This window comes from Phycodurus eques, chromosome 1 (assembly GCF_024500275.1).
Source record: "Phycodurus eques isolate BA_2022a chromosome 1, UOR_Pequ_1.1, whole genome shotgun sequence".
NCBI classification, from domain to species: Eukaryota; Metazoa; Chordata; class Actinopteri; order Syngnathiformes; family Syngnathidae; genus Phycodurus; species Phycodurus eques.
In genome coordinates, this window is record NC_084525.1 from 22,676,963 (window position 1) to 22,696,924 (window position 19,962).

General features: G+C 41.6%; 1 protein-coding gene across 1 annotated transcript; it reads left to right on the forward strand.

Annotated features, from left to right (window-relative positions):
- Nucleotides 1-258: 258 nt before the first annotated feature.
- gtf3c3 (general transcription factor IIIC, polypeptide 3) lies at nucleotides 259-19,393 on the forward strand. Its single transcript, XM_061683141.1, has 19 exons — nucleotides 259-453; nucleotides 1,802-1,874; nucleotides 5,084-5,415; nucleotides 6,310-6,433; nucleotides 6,503-6,694; nucleotides 8,719-8,884; nucleotides 8,994-9,141; nucleotides 9,222-9,381; nucleotides 9,764-9,864; nucleotides 9,957-10,128; nucleotides 11,804-12,006; nucleotides 12,091-12,192; nucleotides 12,276-12,408; nucleotides 16,324-16,549; nucleotides 16,616-16,670; nucleotides 18,383-18,518; nucleotides 18,601-18,725; nucleotides 18,807-18,959; nucleotides 19,091-19,393. Exons 1-19 carry the CDS (start codon nucleotides 361-363, stop codon nucleotides 19,211-19,213), a joined length of 2,817 nt encoding a protein of 938 aa, XP_061539125.1. The 5' UTR covers nucleotides 259-360; the 3' UTR covers nucleotides 19,214-19,393.
- The last annotated feature ends 569 nt before the right edge of the window (nucleotides 19,394-19,962 follow it).

Consider the following 19,962-nt stretch of genomic DNA (forward strand, 5'->3'; position numbering starts at 1 on the left):
TGCTTTGGAAACGTTGGACACGACGCATTTCGTTTTACGAACAGAATCCAACACGCCGTCACTTTTGGAGCGTAACTCCGTCGTAAACTGAGGACCCCCATACGATTGACTCAGTTTTCGCTTTTCGTACATTACCATTTACTACCGCCAGATGTCACTGTTGTCATTGTGTAGCGTTTGACGGCGTCAACTCGGAAAGTTCACAGTCATGTGACTAAATGCTCCCGGAAGCAAACAGAAAAATTCAATGCGCTCTTCTCGTCTGTCGATGCAGACGTTTATAGTGTGCACTGGTCGGATTAGAATGTAATTAATTAGTCGTACTCCGTTGTTTGGGTTGACTGTCAAATAGCAGCGAAAATGTCAGGCTTCAGCGCCGAGCTTATCGATTACCTGGAGGGGAGGATTACATTTGAGGAGTTTGACAGGAGGAGAGACGAGAGGAAAGCCAAGGTACGTTTGCTCCAATTTGGCTGCGTGCAAGCCAAATTAATAAACCTTACCACTGTTTGGGTGAACTTTGACCCGTTTTGACATTTGACGGCAATAAAAAATGAACTAAATGTCATTCATTCACACTAAAATGCCATTACCTTTCCTAAAGTTACACAAAGCGTACAACAAGGAATCTATATTTTAAAATGGTATTATTTTGTACAGGTGCAACAAAGTTTGTCTAAATAAATTTGACCCGTATCGACTAAAATTGATTTTAAATTCGCTGTGTGTGTAATCAAGGAAAATTGTGTAAATTTTGAAATTAGAGGCCTAAATTTGTGCATTAGTATTTATTATTATTATTATTTTTAATGAGACAGTAGTAACTGTTCAATAGGAAGCTTGAAACCGTCCTGAGAACTGTCTGTGATCCCACCATATTTGCACTGGCTCCCGCAGAAACATGAACCTGATTAACCTGATCAAACACACACATTTATCATGAATTATTTTCTAAGGTAACATTAGACCATTGAAAAACAATGTGTGTGTTAGATATGCAAAAAATGCGCTGTGAAATGTGTGAAACACACATGACATTTCTCATCAGTTTGTAAACAATGTAGAAATATTAAAGCTGTGGTTGTTCGATAATCTATATCAGGAAAAATTCAAATGATGTGAAAATATATTTACTGCATTGCATACTTTAATAGCATGATACAATACTGTACATTTACTGCAAAGATGTATCACAGAAGCACTCCGCCATAAATACAAAACATCGAAAATTGATATTGGTCATTTTGCACCCATGTAGCGCATTAGTGGGGTAATGAATCGAAAAAGGGTTATCCTAAAAAAATAAGGATGTAATATTTAAAAAATGAAATGCAAATTGAGGAATTCCATCCATCCATTTTCTACACAGCTTATCCTCACTAGGGTCGCGGTCGTGCTAGAGCCTATCCCAGCTATCATCAGGCAGGAGGCGAGGTACACCCTGAACTGGTTGCCAGCCAATCGCAGGGCACATCTAAACAAACAAGCATTCACACTCACATTCACACCTACGGGCAATTTAGAGTCTTCAATTAATCTACCATGCATGTTTTTGGGATGTGGGAGGAAACCCATGCAGACACGGGGAGTACATGCAAACACCACACAGGCGAGGCCGGGTTTGAACCCGGATCCTCAGAACTCTGAGGCGGTTGTGCTAACCAGTTCTTCACCATGCTTCCTTGACTACTAAATACTGAATTTATTAAAGAAACACGGCCTTTGGACTCATGTTGTGTATTCTTGTGTTCAAGTGTTACACTATAGTAGCAATTCATTCATTCTTGTTTATCTCTTTCAGGAGGCTGGAGTGTCGGTTGAAAATGAGGAGGTGGCCCGGCCTTCCACCTCTCCAACTAACCTGGCAAAAATTGGTAAATTGTAGACCCACAGCTTTCTTTATGTGTGTCCTTTTAAGTAACAGTGATTCTCATAGTGTGGTACGTGGACTCGCTCCAGTCATACACAAAGAATCACAGAATTAAAAGTGCATAATATTGCAGTGGCTGAAAGTTTTTTTAAAATTATTTTTAATCCAATACAGGACCTTTATGAAGTCCATTTCCGTTCCATTTTCCAATAGAATTGCATTTAAAGCTGAAGTGTGTAAAATTATTATTTTTATTTTTTTTTAATGTGTAGCACCAAAAATGACATAGCAGAAATGATGTGTTTTACCTAGCAATGGCAGTTAAAAAAATAATAAAATAATTCCTGTTAACGAAAACTATAATTGCCGCGAACGAACTCATGTCTTTTCGAGGCCCCCAAGCTGCCCAACAAGGTGCCTAATGTAAAATACATTAAGTTCAGCACCGTCCGAAGAATGCATGCCCAAAACACGGCAATATGGAATTTACAACAATTGCATGTTCCAATTAAACCATCTTTTTTTCCTCACCAGCTGTCCTTCAAAACAGAATAAAAATATTGTAGGATCACATACAAGGGACATAAAATGCATAGCCTACACCAGAGTTGTCAGACTTAAAGCCCGGTGACCAGATCTGGCCAGCCACACCATTTTATGTGGCCGGCGAAAGCAAATCATGTCTCAACTTCCGTGAGTCTTGCTACAATCTGTATCAGAATTTCAACCTGTCATATGTAATAAATAACAGCGCATTTGATATTGCAAGCATTTATTTTTTTGTTACCAAACCCCTTTATACAGTAAAGAGTTGAGCAAACCATCATCCTTGAAATGTCATTTCAAAACTGTTTATACATCAAGTTTACACATGTAATACTATGATGAGGCGAATAAACATAAATATGGTTTCACAGCCATTTTCTCGGATGGTTGAACAGAGTAGTTGTGTTACCTTGCCGGACAGACAATTCTGCTGCACTCTTTACATATGATTTGTTGTTTGACATAACTAAGATGATTTGTTGTTTAACATCAATCAGAATCATCTTTATTTTGCCAAGTATGTACCAAAAACACACAAGGAATTTGTCTCCGGTAGTTGGAGCTGCTCTAGTAAGACAAGAGACAGTCAATTGACAAAGACATTGAGAAAAACAGTCACTGAGCAATAAAGGGTTGCTAGTTATCTGGTAATGACGGTACAATTTTATTTATTTATTTATTAATTTTTGGGGACAATTGTGCAAAAAGATGTAGAGTCCTCTAGCACTTTGAATGACTAATATAGCAATAGCCCGGTGCAATGACCATTGTGCAAAGGGTGCCGAGACTTCAAGGAGTGTATGCAGTTTAAAGTGACGAGTAGCGCGATAATCTGGGACAATGTTCATTGTGCAAATGTTGCAGATACTCCTCAGTCAGTGTGCAAGTGGGGTAGATCCTACTCTGGAATGAGTGGCCAGTATTGGTCAACAACAGATATGCAAATAGTGCAGCGTGGCGAGCCTGAGCTGGTGACCAGGATGTGGAGGGTCCAAGAGGATTTTGCATGCTCTTGTCTTAGTTCTGGCAGCATGCAAGTCCTAAAGGATTGGTAGGGGGGTACCGACAATCTTTTCAGCGGTTTTGATTGTCCGTTGCAGTCGGAGTTTGACCTTTTTTGTGGCAGCGCCAAACCAGACTGTGATGTAAGAACACAGGACTGATTCGATGACCGCTGTGTAGAACTGCCTCAACAGCTCCTGTGGCAGGCCGTGCTTCCTCAGAGGCTGCAGGAAGTACATCCTCTGCTGGGCCTTTTTGTGGACGGAGTTGATGTCGATCGCCCACTTCAGGTCCTGAGAGACTGTAATTCTCAGGAACTTGAAGGTCTCGACGGTTGACACAAGGCAGCTGGACAGCGTGAGGGGCAGCTGTGGCGAAGGATGCCTCCTGAAGTCCACAATCATCTCCACAGAAGGAAAGGAGTTCAGGGATGATGGTGTTCAAGGCAGAGCTGAAGTCCACGAACAGGATCCTCGCGTAGGTTCCCGCGGTGTCTAGGTGTTCTAGGATAAAGTGCAGTCCCTTGTTGACGGCATCATCCGCAGACCTGTTCGCTCTTGAGGGGGTCCAGCACGAAACATTCAAAGGACTTCATGACCACAGATGTCAAGGCAACAGACCTGTAGTCATTTAGACCCGAGATTGTAGGTTTCTTGGGGACTGGAATGATGGAATCGAAAACATGTCAGACAATGGATGTTGATTCTTTCGAGGCACGAGGTCTTCACCATGATGCTCCTCATCTCCAATCTTTGCTGTACTTTTTTGTTGACGTGACCCGCTCTCATCAGTCCACCAAGTGACTAAGGCTCCCTCTGCAGGGTGCACTTACTTATTTAGGCAGCTTAATGAAGCCATAGCCATGTGTTCGCCCCCAGGTGGTTGGATGACTACCGGTTGAGAACGTGCTTATATGCACCAGAGCCAGCATTTTAAATTTAAAAATCACAGACGACCAGGATAATCGCGGCACTCGGCAGCCAAAATCTTGATCACAATTCAAATTCAATTAATTGTGCAACCGTCATTGGAAGTATTGTTAGTTTACTCTGGCTTTCTTGTCTCATTGTATTTGTCTCCGTGTCAGAGCATTTGATTTAAAAACCAAAGCCCAGCATTAACATACATTATTTCTTAAGAGATGAAACCTGTGTTGGGAATTATGCTTGGACACAAAGGGAAATAAATGAATGCTACAATTAATCAATCAATCAATTTAAGGCAATATATGGATAGACGAAAAAAATACCTGGTTACAAAAGTGGAGTAGCATCTGTAAAAGGTCAGTTTTTAACTAGATGGATAGATGCTCTTAGTCCAAAATAAAAATAACACCAGTAAACAAACATCTTCAAACGTGCCTCTTGTTACCCTAATGAAAATCAGCGTCAAAATAGTATCAATAGTATGATAAGTGTGAAAGCCAACCACAGTCGTGCATCTGTTTAATCAAACTTTATTTTTGGTCAGGCAAGAATGGGCATACACATTAAATAAATGAAATTAGATTGACCCCCCCCCCCCCCACTAGTTGAAAGTTGACACCTCAACGCACATTGTAAATGTTTGTTCTGTCTTTAAGTGTCTTCTTAACCAACAAAGTTTGAATTGTTTCAGCACATAAAGGTAATTACTGTTGACGTTTTTCCCCCTCTCTCCTCCAAGAGGAAGGAGTCAGCCCTGGGGTTCAGCAAGCCTTCGCCTCGATGCTGGGCGAATCTACCGACCAGATATTATCAGATGAGGATAATGACAGTTTGGGCTATGTTGACGACAAGAATGACGAGGATTTCGCTGTAGAAGAGGACGTAAAGGAAGAGGAAGAGGATGAGGACGATGAGAAGGAGGAAGAGTTGAAGTTGAAAGTGAAGGATAAGAAGCCGAGGAAGAGGAGGAGGAGGTATGACAGTGAAGACAAGGAAACTGAGGACATGACAGTCGGAGACGTGCTCGCACTGGAGATGGAGCTAAACCGTGAAAACAAGAAAATGATGAAGGTAAGTAGGGTTGCAAAATTCTGGGAATTTTCAAAGTTGAAAACTTTCAATGGGAATTTGTGAGAATAATCGTGGAATATACAAAATTGAATACCGACTCTTAATAGTGAACAGAAATATAGTTCAGGGAATATAGTTTAGCATTATCCTGACTTAAACAACCACATTTAGTTGACTATGAAGACCCTATTGCCTGAAAGGTTTTAGCAAAAATGCATAGGCGAGACTTGAGAAGCTTTAGGGCTGATGATTTTTTTATTTGCATGTTGTGTGGGAATTTTACAGAGGCAGGAGACTTCGTTCACCACGTTGAATGGGACTTTGTGTTTTTTGGATGGGGTGGGGGCTGCATTTTCGTTAATTCTTTAACAAGTTGGGTCTAAGTCTGTAACGATACATGTATCGAAAATGAAAACACAATACTGTAAGACTGTGATTTTCAACTGGCGGGTCAGGACCTTTCACAAGTGGTTACTTTCACAGGTATGTGTGAGAAACGTTAGTACATTGGTTCAGGAACTTTCCTAAAAAAAAGAATTCTTTGCCAATATTAAATTCGTGGCTGTATTTTGGGTAGTTTTGCTATTTCATTTTAGTACAGTGGAACCGCGATATAACAGACACCTATGCAACGGATATAGGATAAAACGATGTGTCCGAAAACAGTTTCCATTTGTCACTTAAACTGCCGTTGTGGCGCAATGCAGGCAGAGAATGGGACAGACATATTTCTGGGTCACAAATACACGATATGATGAGATCCAATTCCATAAGACGTGCCTCCCGTGCATTTGTGATTTTATTTGTTCATTGCAAAATTATATATACTGTATTTTAAATCTAACATTGTTATGATGACCCTGACTCTGACTCCTCCTCCTTGTATGTGTCCAGGAACGGCGCAACCGTAGTAAACTTCCCCGAGCCCTCAGAGGCTTGATGGGTGAGGCGAACATTCGCTACGCCAGAGGAGAGAAAGACGATGCCATCGCAATGTGTATGGAGATCATACGACAAGGTATGAAATGTTTTTGCGCTGTTGCATTGTCTGTCGTGATCGCATCATCGGCTCTCCTGGCCCTTGTAGCTCCACTGGCCTACGATCCGTTCTCCACACTGGCGATGATCTACGAGGACGAAGGCAACATGGACAAAGCTCTGCAATTCAGTCTGATCGCTGCCCACCTAAACCCCTCCGACTGCGAGGAGTGGATAAGGCTAGCTGAGATCTCACTGGAGCAGGACAATGTCCGGCAAGCTCTTGTCTGCTACAACAAAGGTCTGCCTGGAATTTTCCCCTCTCTCTAGTCTCTCTCTGTCTTTGTGTTTTTTTGCAATGCTAAGAGTCACTGTTTAGCAATGTTTGCACCAAGCAGTTCACTTTAGCCTACTACGCAATTCGTATCGGTAAACCCCGATGAGGCTTTGCTTGTTGAATGAGGATAACTGTCACGACATCAATGAACTGACATCATCGCAGTATGACACAGTGAAAGTGATTCCCATCCAATGTGCTGTGAGAGATCATCATGTGTGCCACAAGATGTTTTCAACTTTCACTTAATTGGTCTACAACCTATTTACTACAAATAATGTCTTTGTTCAGAATCATCTTTATTTGCCAAGTATGCAAAAAACACACAAGGAATTTGTCTCCGGTAGTTGGAGCCGCTCTAGTACGACAACAGACAGCCATTTGACAGAAAATACTTTTAAGACATAAAAACATAAGAAAATAGTACAGACAGTCACTGAGCAGTGAAAGGTTACCAGTAATGTGGTAATGCCGATACAATTTTATTTATTTGTTTGTTTGTTTTTTGAGTATTGTGCAAATGATGCATAGTCCTCTAGCAATTTAGAGCAGTTTGAAATGACTAATAGAGCAATAATCTGATACAGTGACCATTGTGCAAATGGCACAGAATATTCACAAGCACATGAGAGGCCAGTATTGGTCAACAACAGATATGCAAATATTGCAGAGTGGCGAGACTACTACAGTGAGTGCACAAGTAATGTATAATTGGCCCCACAGAGAGGTGACAACAATCTTGCGAGAAAATTGGCAGCATGTTACAATGGAATTGTAAGTTAATTGTTTGAGACATTAATGGCAAGAGGGAAGCAGCTGTTGGAATGTCTGCTGGTTTTAGTTTGCATTGTTCGATCGCACTTACCTGAGGGAAGGACCTGGAAGAGGTGGTGACCAGGATGTGGAGGGTCCAAGAGGATTTTGCATGCACTTGTCTTGGTTCTGGCAGCGTAGAAGTTCTCAAGGGTGGGTGGGGGGGCACCGACAATCTTTTCAGCAGTTTTGATTGTCCGTTGCAGTCGGAGTTTGTCCTTTTTTGTGGCAGCACCAAACCAGACTGTGTTGGTTGAACACAGGACTGATTCGATGACCGCTGTGTAGAACTGCCTCAACAGCTCCTGTGGCAGGCCGTGCTTCCCCAGAAGCCGCAGGAAGTACGACCCCAATTCCTATGAAATTGGGACATAAATAAAAACAGAATACAATGATTTGCAAACCATGTTCAACCTATATTTAATTGAATACACTACAAAGACAAGATATTTAATGTTCAAACTGATAAACTTGATTGTTTTTAGCAAATAATCATTAACTTAGAATTTTATGGCTGCAACAGTTCCACAAAAGCTGGGACAGGATCATGTTTACCACTGTGTTACATCACCTTTTCTTTTAACAACATTCAATAAACGTTTGGGAACTGAGGACACGAATTGTTGAAGCTTTATAGGTGGAATTCTTTCCCATCCTTGCTTGATGTACAGCTTCAGCTGTTCAACAGTCCGGGGTCTCCGTTGTCGTATTTTACGCTTCATAATGCGCCACACGTTTTCAATGGGAGACAAGTCTGGACTGCAGGCAGGCCAGTCTACTACCCGCACTAGTACCCACTTTGCATCAGTCCATCTTAGATGAGCTCGGGCCCAGAGAAGCCGGCAGCGTTTCTGGGTGTTGTTGATAAATGGCTTTTGCTTTGCATAGTAGAGTTTCAAGTTGCACCTCCGGATGTAGCGCCGAACTGTATTTACTGACATTGGTTTTCTGAAGTGTTCCTGAGCCCATGTGGTGATAGCCTTTACACATTGATGTCGGTTTTTGATGCAGTGCCGTCTGAGGGATCGAAGGTCACGAGCATTCAATGTTGGTTTTTGGCCTTGCCGCTTACATGCAGTAATTTCTCCAGATTCTCTGAACCTTTTGATGATGATATGGACCATAGATGATATTTTGGTGAAAATGGCTCTAACTTAACCACTTCAATACTGCAGCCGTCAAGTATGCTCCCACCAACGTCCGCTACCTGTGGGACCGCTGCAGCCTCCTCATGCGTCTAGGGGAGCACAAGCAGTGCATGGATGGCTACCGCCGAATCCTGTCTCTGTTGCCAATGGATGAGGCCGAGCACTTCATGCAGCTCTCCAAGGACATGGCTAAGTATAGAACTCGCTCTGACGTGCTCACATTGACAACAGCAGCCAGACAAACTGGAAAACAGTGTAGAACAAGAGTGACCAGGCTGCTTATACACATCTTCACTGCTTAGGAGTTATTATGAAAGTGGTGACCTGCCCTCAGCACTCGGTGTAATTGAGGAGGCTCTGGCACGACACCCCAACCTGGTCAGCGATGACATCATCAACATGGCCGCTGAGCTCTACATCACCAACCACCAATATGAAAAGGCTTTGCAGGTATACGGGTACACATTACAACAGCAGAAGATGCCTCGGCTTGGTCGTGAATGTACGCATATTCTTGTGTCCTCCTTCAGGTCTTGGTCAATTTTGTGGGTGTGGTTCTGGTCCAGGATGAAAGTCACTCAGACTCCACCGTTAACGATCAGAATTTGTCAGAGGAGACAAACGAGAATGAAGAGAAGAACGAGGAGGAAAAGTCAACGACGACAGCAGAAATGACATCAGCGGGCAAATGTAAGCAATGTAAAATTGAAAGTTTCTGCTAGATTTTTAAAGGAAAGCTCATGGATAGGAAAGCAGTGATATCATGTCATTGATCAAAAGTTCTATTACTTGACCCAATCTTCCCAATAAGATTCAGTTCAAGAAAAGGATTTTGAGGGTATTGAAAAGCCATTTCACGTTTCCCTGGTCGCAAGGCCCATAGAGACCCTTGAAAAATACGCTGGAAGCAACTGAAGCTTTAAGCAACTCAATTAAGATGAAGTCGATGGCAAGTGTCCAAGCACAGAAATTCAGAAGAAAGTTACTTGCAAGGAAAGTTAGTTTTCCTAATGCCCAAAATATTCTCAAAGATCAGTGAAGCACGGAGCACTGATGATGTGTGGTTCTTCAGCTGAAATCAAGGATGTTCAGGTTCCAGACAACATCCCGGTGGACCTCAAGGCAAAGCTGATTGTCTGCCTTATCCATATGCGCATCTGTGCACCCCTGGAGGTAGCAGAGATTATTACATATTTATTACATATTTCAGGCAGTGGCGCATTTTGAGCCTTTTTTGTGTGGTTACATATCATACCATATGCCAGGCCCAAGTGTCCTCTCTGATGGAGCAAAGTGCAGAGGAGATCGGCGATTTATACCTGGACGTGGGTGAGGCCTACCTGGAGAAGGGAGAGTACCTGTCTGCTCTACCTTTGCTGTCTGCACTTGTCATATCTGAGAAATACAACCTGGCTGTCGTCTGGCTTAGGCACGCAGGTAGGTTCACAATTATCATCGTTTGGCAGAGATCTAATGAGCTTAAAACTCTAAAAAAAAAAACTCTAAACTCTAAAAAAAAAATGGTTCATGTCTTATGCTGTGCTTGAACCAGGGTTATATTAGTTTAGGATTTTCCATTATAGTTAATTTTGTTTTGACTTTTTCAAATTCAGTTAGTTTTAATTCCTTTTTACAGCAGGTTTGTTAGTCTATATTAGTTTTTATTTTTTCAAAAATGCTTCATTTAATTTGGTTTTTATTAGTTTCAGTATGGCGGCACGGTGGACGACTGGTTAGAGCGTCAGCCTCACAGTTCGGAGGACCCGGGTTCAATCCCCGGCCCCGCCTGTGTGGAGTTTGCATGTTCTCCCCGTGTCTGCGTGGGTTTTCTCCGGGCACTCCGGTTTCCTCCCACATCCCAAAAACATGCATGAATTGGAGACTCTAAATTGCCCGCAGGCATGACTGTGAGTGCGAATGGTTGTTTGTTTCTATGTGCCCTGCGATTGGCTGGCAACCAGTTCAGGGTGTACCCCGCCTCCTCCCCGATGACAGCTGGGATAGGCTCCAGCACGCCCGCGACCCTCGTGAGGAGAAGCGGCTCAGAAAATGGGTGGATGGATGGATGGATGGATGGATAGTTTCAGTGTTAGTTTTAGGTCTGTTTTATTCGGGATATTTGTCAAGTGTGATTCTGTAATAAAAACTCATCAAAAATGAACATTTACAAAAACATTATTAACTTTCTAAATGGATGAACAACCATCCACAAATAAAATACAGGTACTGTATAAGAGTCCACAGAATTTGAAGTGCAATAAGTGCAGTGCATAATACTGCTTCTAAGGTTAGATTAGATTCATCACAACGTACAGTAAAATGCGACACATGCTGGAGCATGGCCTTTTTGAAAATGTTTGTATTTTTAACCTAGAAAAAGACACCAGCTCGTCTTAGCTGTCTTAGCCGTTTCCATTAGCAACAAAAACAGCTTGGACGTAAAAGTTAGCTTCGCAGCAAAACTTGCACTTAGTCCGGCAAGCTCATGTATGAAATAAATTGACAAAGACGAAAACTGATGTTTTCGCTATAATTATAGTTTGCTTTAGTTAGTTTTGCAAACGTAAAATGTTGTTTTAGTTAGTTGTTTTTACAAAAAACATTCTCGTTTATATTTTATTTCGATTGAAAAAAAATATTAATTTTAGTTTATTTCGTTCTCTTTCGGTTTCAAGGAGGGTTTTAAAAATGGATAGCGAAGGGTATAATGTGGACCAGGAGATCATTCAATAGTTTGGGATCACCGGCAGAAAAAGCCCTCTCCCCTCTGAGCTTCCACTTAGTATTTGTTACCTCCAGGAGCAGCTGATCAGCTGACCTGAGGCACCGGGCAGGTATGTAGGGATGGAGCAGCTCAGAGAGGTGAGGCGAAGTGAAACTATTTCAAGATTTGAAAACAAAGAAAGCTGAATTTTAAAATGAATTTTAAAATGAATTCTAAAGTGCGTAGGCAGCCAGTGGAGGGAGTCCAGAATAGGAGTTATGTCTTATCTTACGTGTTCCAGTTAAGAGGCAAGTGGCAGCATTTTTAACCAGATTTCTACATGTTATTATGGCAAGTGAATGTGTCCACTGAATTATGAGTGACAGGCTAAGTGTAATTCAATTGCAGAGTGTCTGAAGGCATTGGGTGAAATGAAAGCAGCGGCTGAAAGCTTCACGAAGGTGGTGGAGTTGGCGCCGCAGCACTTGGAGGCGCGGTTGTCCCTTGCCACCTTGCAGCAACACCTCGGTCGGCCGGAGTGTGCCCTCAAAGCTTTGGAGTCCATGTACGACAACGACACGCTTGCCCAAGACTCAAATGCAGCTCAAAAGGCATGTCATGTTTTTTTGTTTTGTTTGTAGACCTCTTTAATTAAAAAGCAGACACTCACATCAGGTGCATGTCAATGTCTGCAGGAGCTAAAGTTGCTCCTGCATCGGTCCACGCTGTTGAAAACGCAGGGCCTCATCCAGCACTACTTGGATGCTGTGATCACTATGATGTCCATGCTCCTTAAGGTTGCACCTTTACTTTCTCAAGTTTTTCTCCCCTCTACAATTTAGCTTGTACAAATAGGTGTGTGTTTCTACGTACATCCAAGGTGGCCATGCAGCGCGCCAAGGTGTGTGTGCGTTCTGTCATCATGTCAGGAGAGAAACATCTGCGCTTGGTGAAGGTTGAGAACATGCTGTCGGAAATTGCGGACCAGGAAGCGGCATATTTGGACATCACTTGTACGTATAGACTTTCGTAATGGCTGAATTTCCACCACGCCTATTTTTAAATCAACTTAGGTTGTTGGAATCTAAATTACGGCCGGCGTTGTCTCCCTTGGAAGCAATTTACCTCCCATAAAGTTTTTTTGAATTGAAACTGCAAGTATTCAAAATAGGCGATAAAGAAGAAAGCTAAAATCATAATGCAAGCCATTTACCCGTTTCCCCCCCCCCCCCATTACCTCGGTCAAATAATCAGTGTGGATTGAATGACGGAGTGTACCAGTTGGTATTTGTTTGTACATTAGTGATGTCAAACCAAGACTTATCCTGATCTGATGAAACAAATCAAAGTTCTTGTCCATACGTTGGCTTGTTCAATGTTCTTCTTTGAGAAGAAGAACATTTGAGGCAAGGCAAGTTTATTTGTATGGCACTATTTGCACACAGTGCTAAATCCATGGTGATTTACAAAGACAAAGAAATAATAGTTAAAATTGATATTAAATGAAAAGATGACAATCAAGATTAAATCATAACAGAAAATCAGGACATATGAAAATATCAGACAAAACAGTAAAATGACAAAACACGGTTTATAAAGTTAAAATCACAAAATAAGAGGCAGATGATGAAAAAATACATTGGTGCATTGAGACCAGTTTACTTAACTATGTGACCAGGCTTATAACTCAAAACATTCGTACCTGAACTCATCTTTCCCCATTAAAATGAATGTTAATGCCATTATTCCCTTCCAACCTCTCCCCCAAAAGTGTTTATAATAAAAATAGCACAAATATTGTACTTTATAAAAACATGAAAAAAATGTATAAAATATAAACATGCAAACAAGCATAAACTTTCTAAAAACATGTAACGACTTAATTAAATGCAATGTAAAGATAATTGTTTTCGGACACTTCTTGCTTCAATTCAATGGACACTGTGCTGCACATTGCAGTGTGCATGCCTTGGCCACCTAGGGGCAGTATACTCTTGGTAATACCCCATCAATTCTCAATGGGGTTTAGATCCGGCGAGTTGGCTGGCCTGTCAAGGACTGTGATGGCATGGGCATCAAACCAGGTTTTGGTGCTTCTGGCGGTATCGGCAGGGGGCAGGTCCTGCTGGAAGATTAAATCTAGATCTCCATACAGATCCTCAGCAGAAGGAATCATGAAGTCATCTAAAACATTCTGGTGGACTGTTGCGTTGACCTTGATTTAAGAAAGCAGAGTTTACCAACACCGGCACTGGACATTGCACCCAAGTCATGACTGACTGTGGATATTTCACATTGGACCTCAAGCCGCTTGGGTTCTGCTCTTCACCAGTCTTCCTCCAAACCCTTGGACCTTGATTCCCGAATGACGGACCTTGGACCACTGGCCAACAGTGCAGTCCTTCTTCTCCTTGGCTCAGTTGAGATGCTTCCTACATTGGCTCAGGCTCAGAAGTGTCTTGACCCGAGGAACCTTACAGTTGTAGCCCATCTCCTGGATGTGTCTGAATGTGGTGGTTTTTGAAGCTATGACTCCTGCCTCGTTCCACTCTTTCGGTATCTCTGCTAGATTCTTGAATCTTCTCTGTTTGATAATCGGCTGAAGCCCACGGTCATCTCTTTTGCTGGGTGCATCTTCTCCTGCCACATTTTTTCCTTCCACTGATATACTTGGACACAGCACTCTGTGAACAGCCAGCCTCCTTCGCTATGAACCTTTGTGGCTTACCCATTCAATGATTGTCTTCTGGCCAGTTGTCAAGTCTGCAGTCTTCCCCATATTGAACCCAACTGAGACAATTGAACCAAACTGAAGCAATTTAATGACACCTGGGGAAACCTGTGCAGGTCCTTTTGAGTTTAGTAGATGATTAGTCTATAACATTTATGGCCTGCAAAATTTGGGCTGATTTCTTTACAGTATTCTATTTTTTATTTTTTTTTGAATTCCTGGTTTTGTGGGTTTTATGAGCTGGAAGCCCAAATTATGTAAAACTAAAGAAATGCTTGAAATTGTTTAAATTGTGGGCCCTGACTCTATAATCTGTGAAAGTTTAACTTTTGAAATAAATAAAACTTGTCCATGATATTCAAGTTTTTTTGGAAAGGGTCTATATACACAGTCTCCTCCGAAAGTATCGGAACGGCAAGGTCAATTACTTTGTTTTTGTTGTATACTTGAAGACATTTGGGTTTTCTGATCAAAAGATGAATATGAAAGAAAAGTTCAGAATTTCAGCTTTTATTTCATGGTATTTCCATCTGGATGTGTTAAACGGATCAGGACAGAGCACCTTTTGTTTGAAACCACCCACTTTTCAAGTGTGCAAAGGTATTGGAATATTCATTATTAAATTAACTTAAAGTGAATCGCATTTAATATTTGGTGACATAACCCTTACTTGCAATAACTGCATCAAGCCTGCGACCCATTGACCTCACGTTTCAAGTGAGCAAAAATATTTGAACATGTGACTGCTGGGTGTTTCTAATTGCTCAGATGTTGCCTTTTAGATTGATTGCTTAAACATTAGATAGTGATTGTTTTTGGCTTTGGGTTTGACCTGTGAAAACTGCATTTGCTGTGAAGCAAACATGAAGACCAGAGAGCTGTCTATGGCAGAAAAGCAAACTGATTTTACCACTCTTATTCAAGCAGTCAATTCCATGCTGCGCTGCAGCACTTCTTTCCAGCAGTGTCCGGACGGCATGCAGAGCCCATGTGATCACAACAGCGGAAGGTTCTACTACGTTAGCACCTTGCTAAGGTGCGAACATAGTAGCAAAGCGTAAGAGTGAATGTTGCTTGCTTAAAGTCGTGTATTGACACTTCAGTTGACATTCACTGTAAAACTAAACTCATATAGCAAAGTAATTACACATATTGAATGTTGAAATATATCACAGACTTCGTTTCTTTAACTATACTCTCTTGCATATATTCTTCAAACTCTGTGAAAAACTAGTTATAATAACGATTTTCGATCGTGATTTCTACTTTCTTTGTTACTGCAAGTATCTCATTGCGTGTCAAGTATCTCATTGCGTGTCACACTGCCCCTCTTGGGCCAAGACGTGCACAGCAGGAACTGCAATTTTCAATCAAAGTAAACCCTCGTTGCATCAAGAAGTTCAAGTGTATTGCCACACTTGTAAAAAAGAAAGCAAATGTTCCCATTATATACTGCCAGTAAAGTAAATAAATAACTGAATTGAACTTTAATTTTTATTTTGTACATTAAATATATAATTTTTATTTCTTATTTATTGAGATTATTTTTCATGGTTTTCAAATATGTTTTGTATTTGATCTGTTAAAATGTACAGTATGCTTATGTTTAAGTTAAGCAGCGGTTATGTTGCAATTTTTCTTTGGCATTGTGCATTGTTTGTTAGGCTAAATGGACTTGAGTGGCTGTAAACATCTTGAAGCCTCTTTTTTTTTAAAGAATTGTTCAAGTTCCAAACCTACTTTTTGTTGTAAAATGAGTTAAGTACACTGCCACCGTACAGCGCTTGTATCCAAAACTTTTGCTTGCAATTAAAAATCAAAAAATCGTAGAGCGACTCGTAATTCAGATCACTCGGATCTCAAGGCACCGCTGTAATATTTTTGCTTTGTGAAATGGCAGCAGTGAACAATAAAGCTTTTAGGCCAGATTTAAATGTACCGACAGTTTGAGAAGATCTCAGGTATTCAGTAAGTTTGTTCCACAGTTGAGCAGTATTGAAACAGAAACAGCTTCACTTTGTCGAGCTCTGGAAATAAGCCTGCGCCTGACGACCTGAGGGAGTCTGGAACTCTCATAGGGAACTAAAAGGTCTTACATATATTTAGGTCCAAGGCCATTCAAAGCGATTCTCGGTTGTAACCTCAGAACATGTCTGCCATATCTCAATGCCTGTCATATTGTCTATGCCTGCATTAGGTAAAACCAAAGTCCTGTCTAAAGAGGACTGGTGGCAGCTGCTTCTGAGCTGCGTGCTCACACTGTGCGACGTGCAACGCTACGAAGAAGCAGAGCTAATGGTCGATTCCGCAATGGAGTTCTACTCCTTCTATGACATCAAGCCCAGGAGGAAGGAGCTGGAGTTCCTTGGGCTCTCGGCCAGCATCCTGGACCGCGACCACCACAAGGCCTACAACTACATCAGGTATGAGAAGTTAGTCGTATCATCTCTGTTTCACTTTTCTCATTTTTGGTTCTTCCTTTCCAACAGATTGATGCTGATGGACAATGTGGATCAGCCCCAGCTTTGGAATATTTTTAACCAAGTAAACAGACACGTCGCTTTGTATAAGTGTACTTTAAACATACAATACAGTGATTCCCAAACATTGTGTCACGGCACATTAGCCTGTCGTGAGAATTCCTGAAAATCTATCCAATTTCACTTTAAGAGGGGTTTAATACAACCCCCAATTCCAATGAAGTTGGGACGTTGTGTTAAACATAAATAAAAACAGAATACAGTGATTTGCAAATCATGTTCAACATATATTTAATTGAATACACTACAAAGACAAACCAATGTCAGTAAATACAATGTCAGTAAATACAGTTTGGCGCTACATCCGGAGGTGCAACTTGAAACTCTACTATGCAAAGCAAAAGCCATTTATCAACAACACCCAGAAACGCCGCCGGCTTCTCTGGGCCCAAGCTCATCTAAGATGGACTGATGCAATGTGGAAAAGTGTTCTGTGGTCCGACGAGTCCGACGATTTTTGGAAATTGTGGACGTCGTGTCCTCCGGGCCAAAGAGGAAAAGAACCATCCGGACCGTTATGGACGCAAAGTTCAAAAGCCAGCATCTGTGATGGCATGGCATGGGGCTGTGTTAGTGCCAATGGCTTGGGTAACTTACACATCTGTGAAGGCACCATTAATGCTGAAAGGTACATACAGGTTTTGGAGAAACATATGCTGCCATCCAAGCAACGGCTTTTTCATGGACGCCCCTGCTTATTTCAGCAAGACAATGCCAAACCAAATTCTGCATGCGTTACAGCAGTGTGGCTTTGTAGTAAAGAGTGCGGGTACTAGACTGGCCTGCCTGCAGTCCAGACCTGTCTCCCATTGAAAATGTGTGGCGCATTATGAAGCGTAAAATACGACAACGGAGACCCCGGACTGTTGAACAGCTGAAGCTGTACATCAAGCAAAGATGGGAAAGCATTCCACCTACAAAGCTTCAACAATTAGTGTCCTCAGTTCCCAAATGTTTATTGAATGTTGTTAAAAGAAAAGGTGATGTAACACAGTGGTAAACATGACGCTGTCCCAGCTTTTTTGGAACATGTTGCAGCCATAAAATTCAAAGTTAATGATTATTTTCTAAAAACAATGAAGTTTATCAGTTTGAACATTAAATATATTGTCTTTGTAGTGTATTCAATTAAATATACGTTGAACATGATTTGCAAATCATTGTATTCTGTTTTTATTTGTTTAACACAACGTCCCAACTTCATTGGAATTGGGGTTGTACAAGAAACCACCGCGCCTGAGGGAAAACAACCAATCAAAGACAGAAGGTGTGACTTAAGAGGTGTCAGTAATTTTTCATGCTTTCATTGGCACACATCGCAGGCATACCCTACCCCTGTGGCACTGCAAAAAATAAAACCTCGAATAGATAACATTTAGTGTTACAGCAACGCTCCATTACGAATCAAGTGCTTTTCTGGGGTAAGGAGGCAACAGGCCGCGGAGGTGTCCCTGCGAGTGCTCGACAAATGATTCACACCTATTAAGTCACACCTTCTGTCAGGCCCACACTTCACACTGGGTAAGTACGTTTGTGAGTCAATTGAGACAAGATCACTATTTTAAGTATATTTGCTGTACTTTTTGTGACAGTTTTGTTTGATGGTGTGCCGTGACACTTCTCATGTAAAATATGTACCTTGGCTCAATAAAGGTTGGGAATTACTGATATATATACACAGGTACAGCAGGACACTCACGCCTGTGTTCCCTTTAGCTGACAACATCCTCCCACCACCAACGTCATCATCGCTTCTGTCTGCGTCTGCTTTTGAAACATCCCGACAACCGTGCCCTGTGTGTCCTCTGCGGACACAATGCCATGGTCTCAGGCAGCTTTAAACACGCCCTGGGTACCACACACCAACTGTGATTAACTCTCATCCAAATACAAATGGACTGAGCTACACATGACATCGTCTTGTTTGTCTCCAGGTCAGTACGTTCAGGCCTTCCAGTCTCAGCCTGACGATGCACTCCTTAACCTGTTTGTGGGCCTCACCTTTTTCCACATGGCATCCCAAAAATTTGTGGCTAAGAGGCACACATTGATTGTTCAGGTATGCTGTGTTTGGGTGCTTTTGACGACTTGTCTTCTTGTGTGGTTTTCTGAAAAATTCTGTGGTTTTTTCTTCTTCTAGGGTTTCGCCTTCCTGCGGTGGTACGTGGAACTGCGTGGGGAGTGTCAGGAGAGCATGTATAATTTGGGTAGAGCATTGCACCAGATTGGCCTTACACATTTAGCCATTCATTACTACCAGAAGACTCTTCTACTACCTGTACAGAACCTAGAGGTACTTTTGACCATTTCCCGCTTGGCAGCATTTACAAAGTACAAAAGTTACCCTTGGATCACAGAGTTCCTTTGAATGGACCTCCTCTACAATGCATTCTAACAAGAACGCTCCTCCACCCACACCAACAGGGTATCCCTGATGACCAAGTGGATCTGAGGAGGGAGGCGGCCTTCAATCTTTCCCTCATCTACCAGGCCAGTGGCAATGTTGAGATGGCCCACCAGCTCATCAACACACACTGCGTCATCTGACAATGGGCCAGGATTGGAACTAGAAGGACGATGTCTAGGATTCATATCAGCAGTTAAATTAGCAGGTGAATTATCACCTGTAACTTGAATTATTATCATGTAGAAATATCATGTTTGTTTTTTACATGTAAACATTTCAAATATAAAAGTTTCATATATTTAATAAAAGGCGCAATACTGCTTATCTCCATATATATATATTATATTCCGTTGTATCGTGACGAAAAGATGGATGGACCTACTTTCTGTTTTTGCAAGGATTAAGGCGCTGGGGATTACTTGCCAAATCCCTGCATCTCGGCTATCCCATTCCTAACCTTCTGCTTGCTTCGTCTTTGCTACCTGGGTCACTGCACTGTATCTGTTTTTTTATTTATAAACTAAAAAACTCACACACAAATTACACTAAAAAGTCAAAGATTATCCTAATTAGATATTTCATATAGCTCTTGTGATGGATCACACTAAATTGCCAATGAGTCATTCAGAATTGTGCAACATTTTCTGTTCCTCCATGAAACTTCAAATAATCCATTCACAAAATACAGAAACATTCACTTGTTGTGTAAATTGTAGGTGTCTTGAAACAAAACGTGACTACGTCTATACAAAAAGTGATCCTTAAGTATCAAATAGCTCATTAGCACCCCCGAAAATGGCATTTTCCTCTTGTCCCTAACGTGCACAGCAACCAATAGAGTTCGTTTTATATCTGCTTTTTTTAGGATGTGATTTTGTTGATGTCTTAT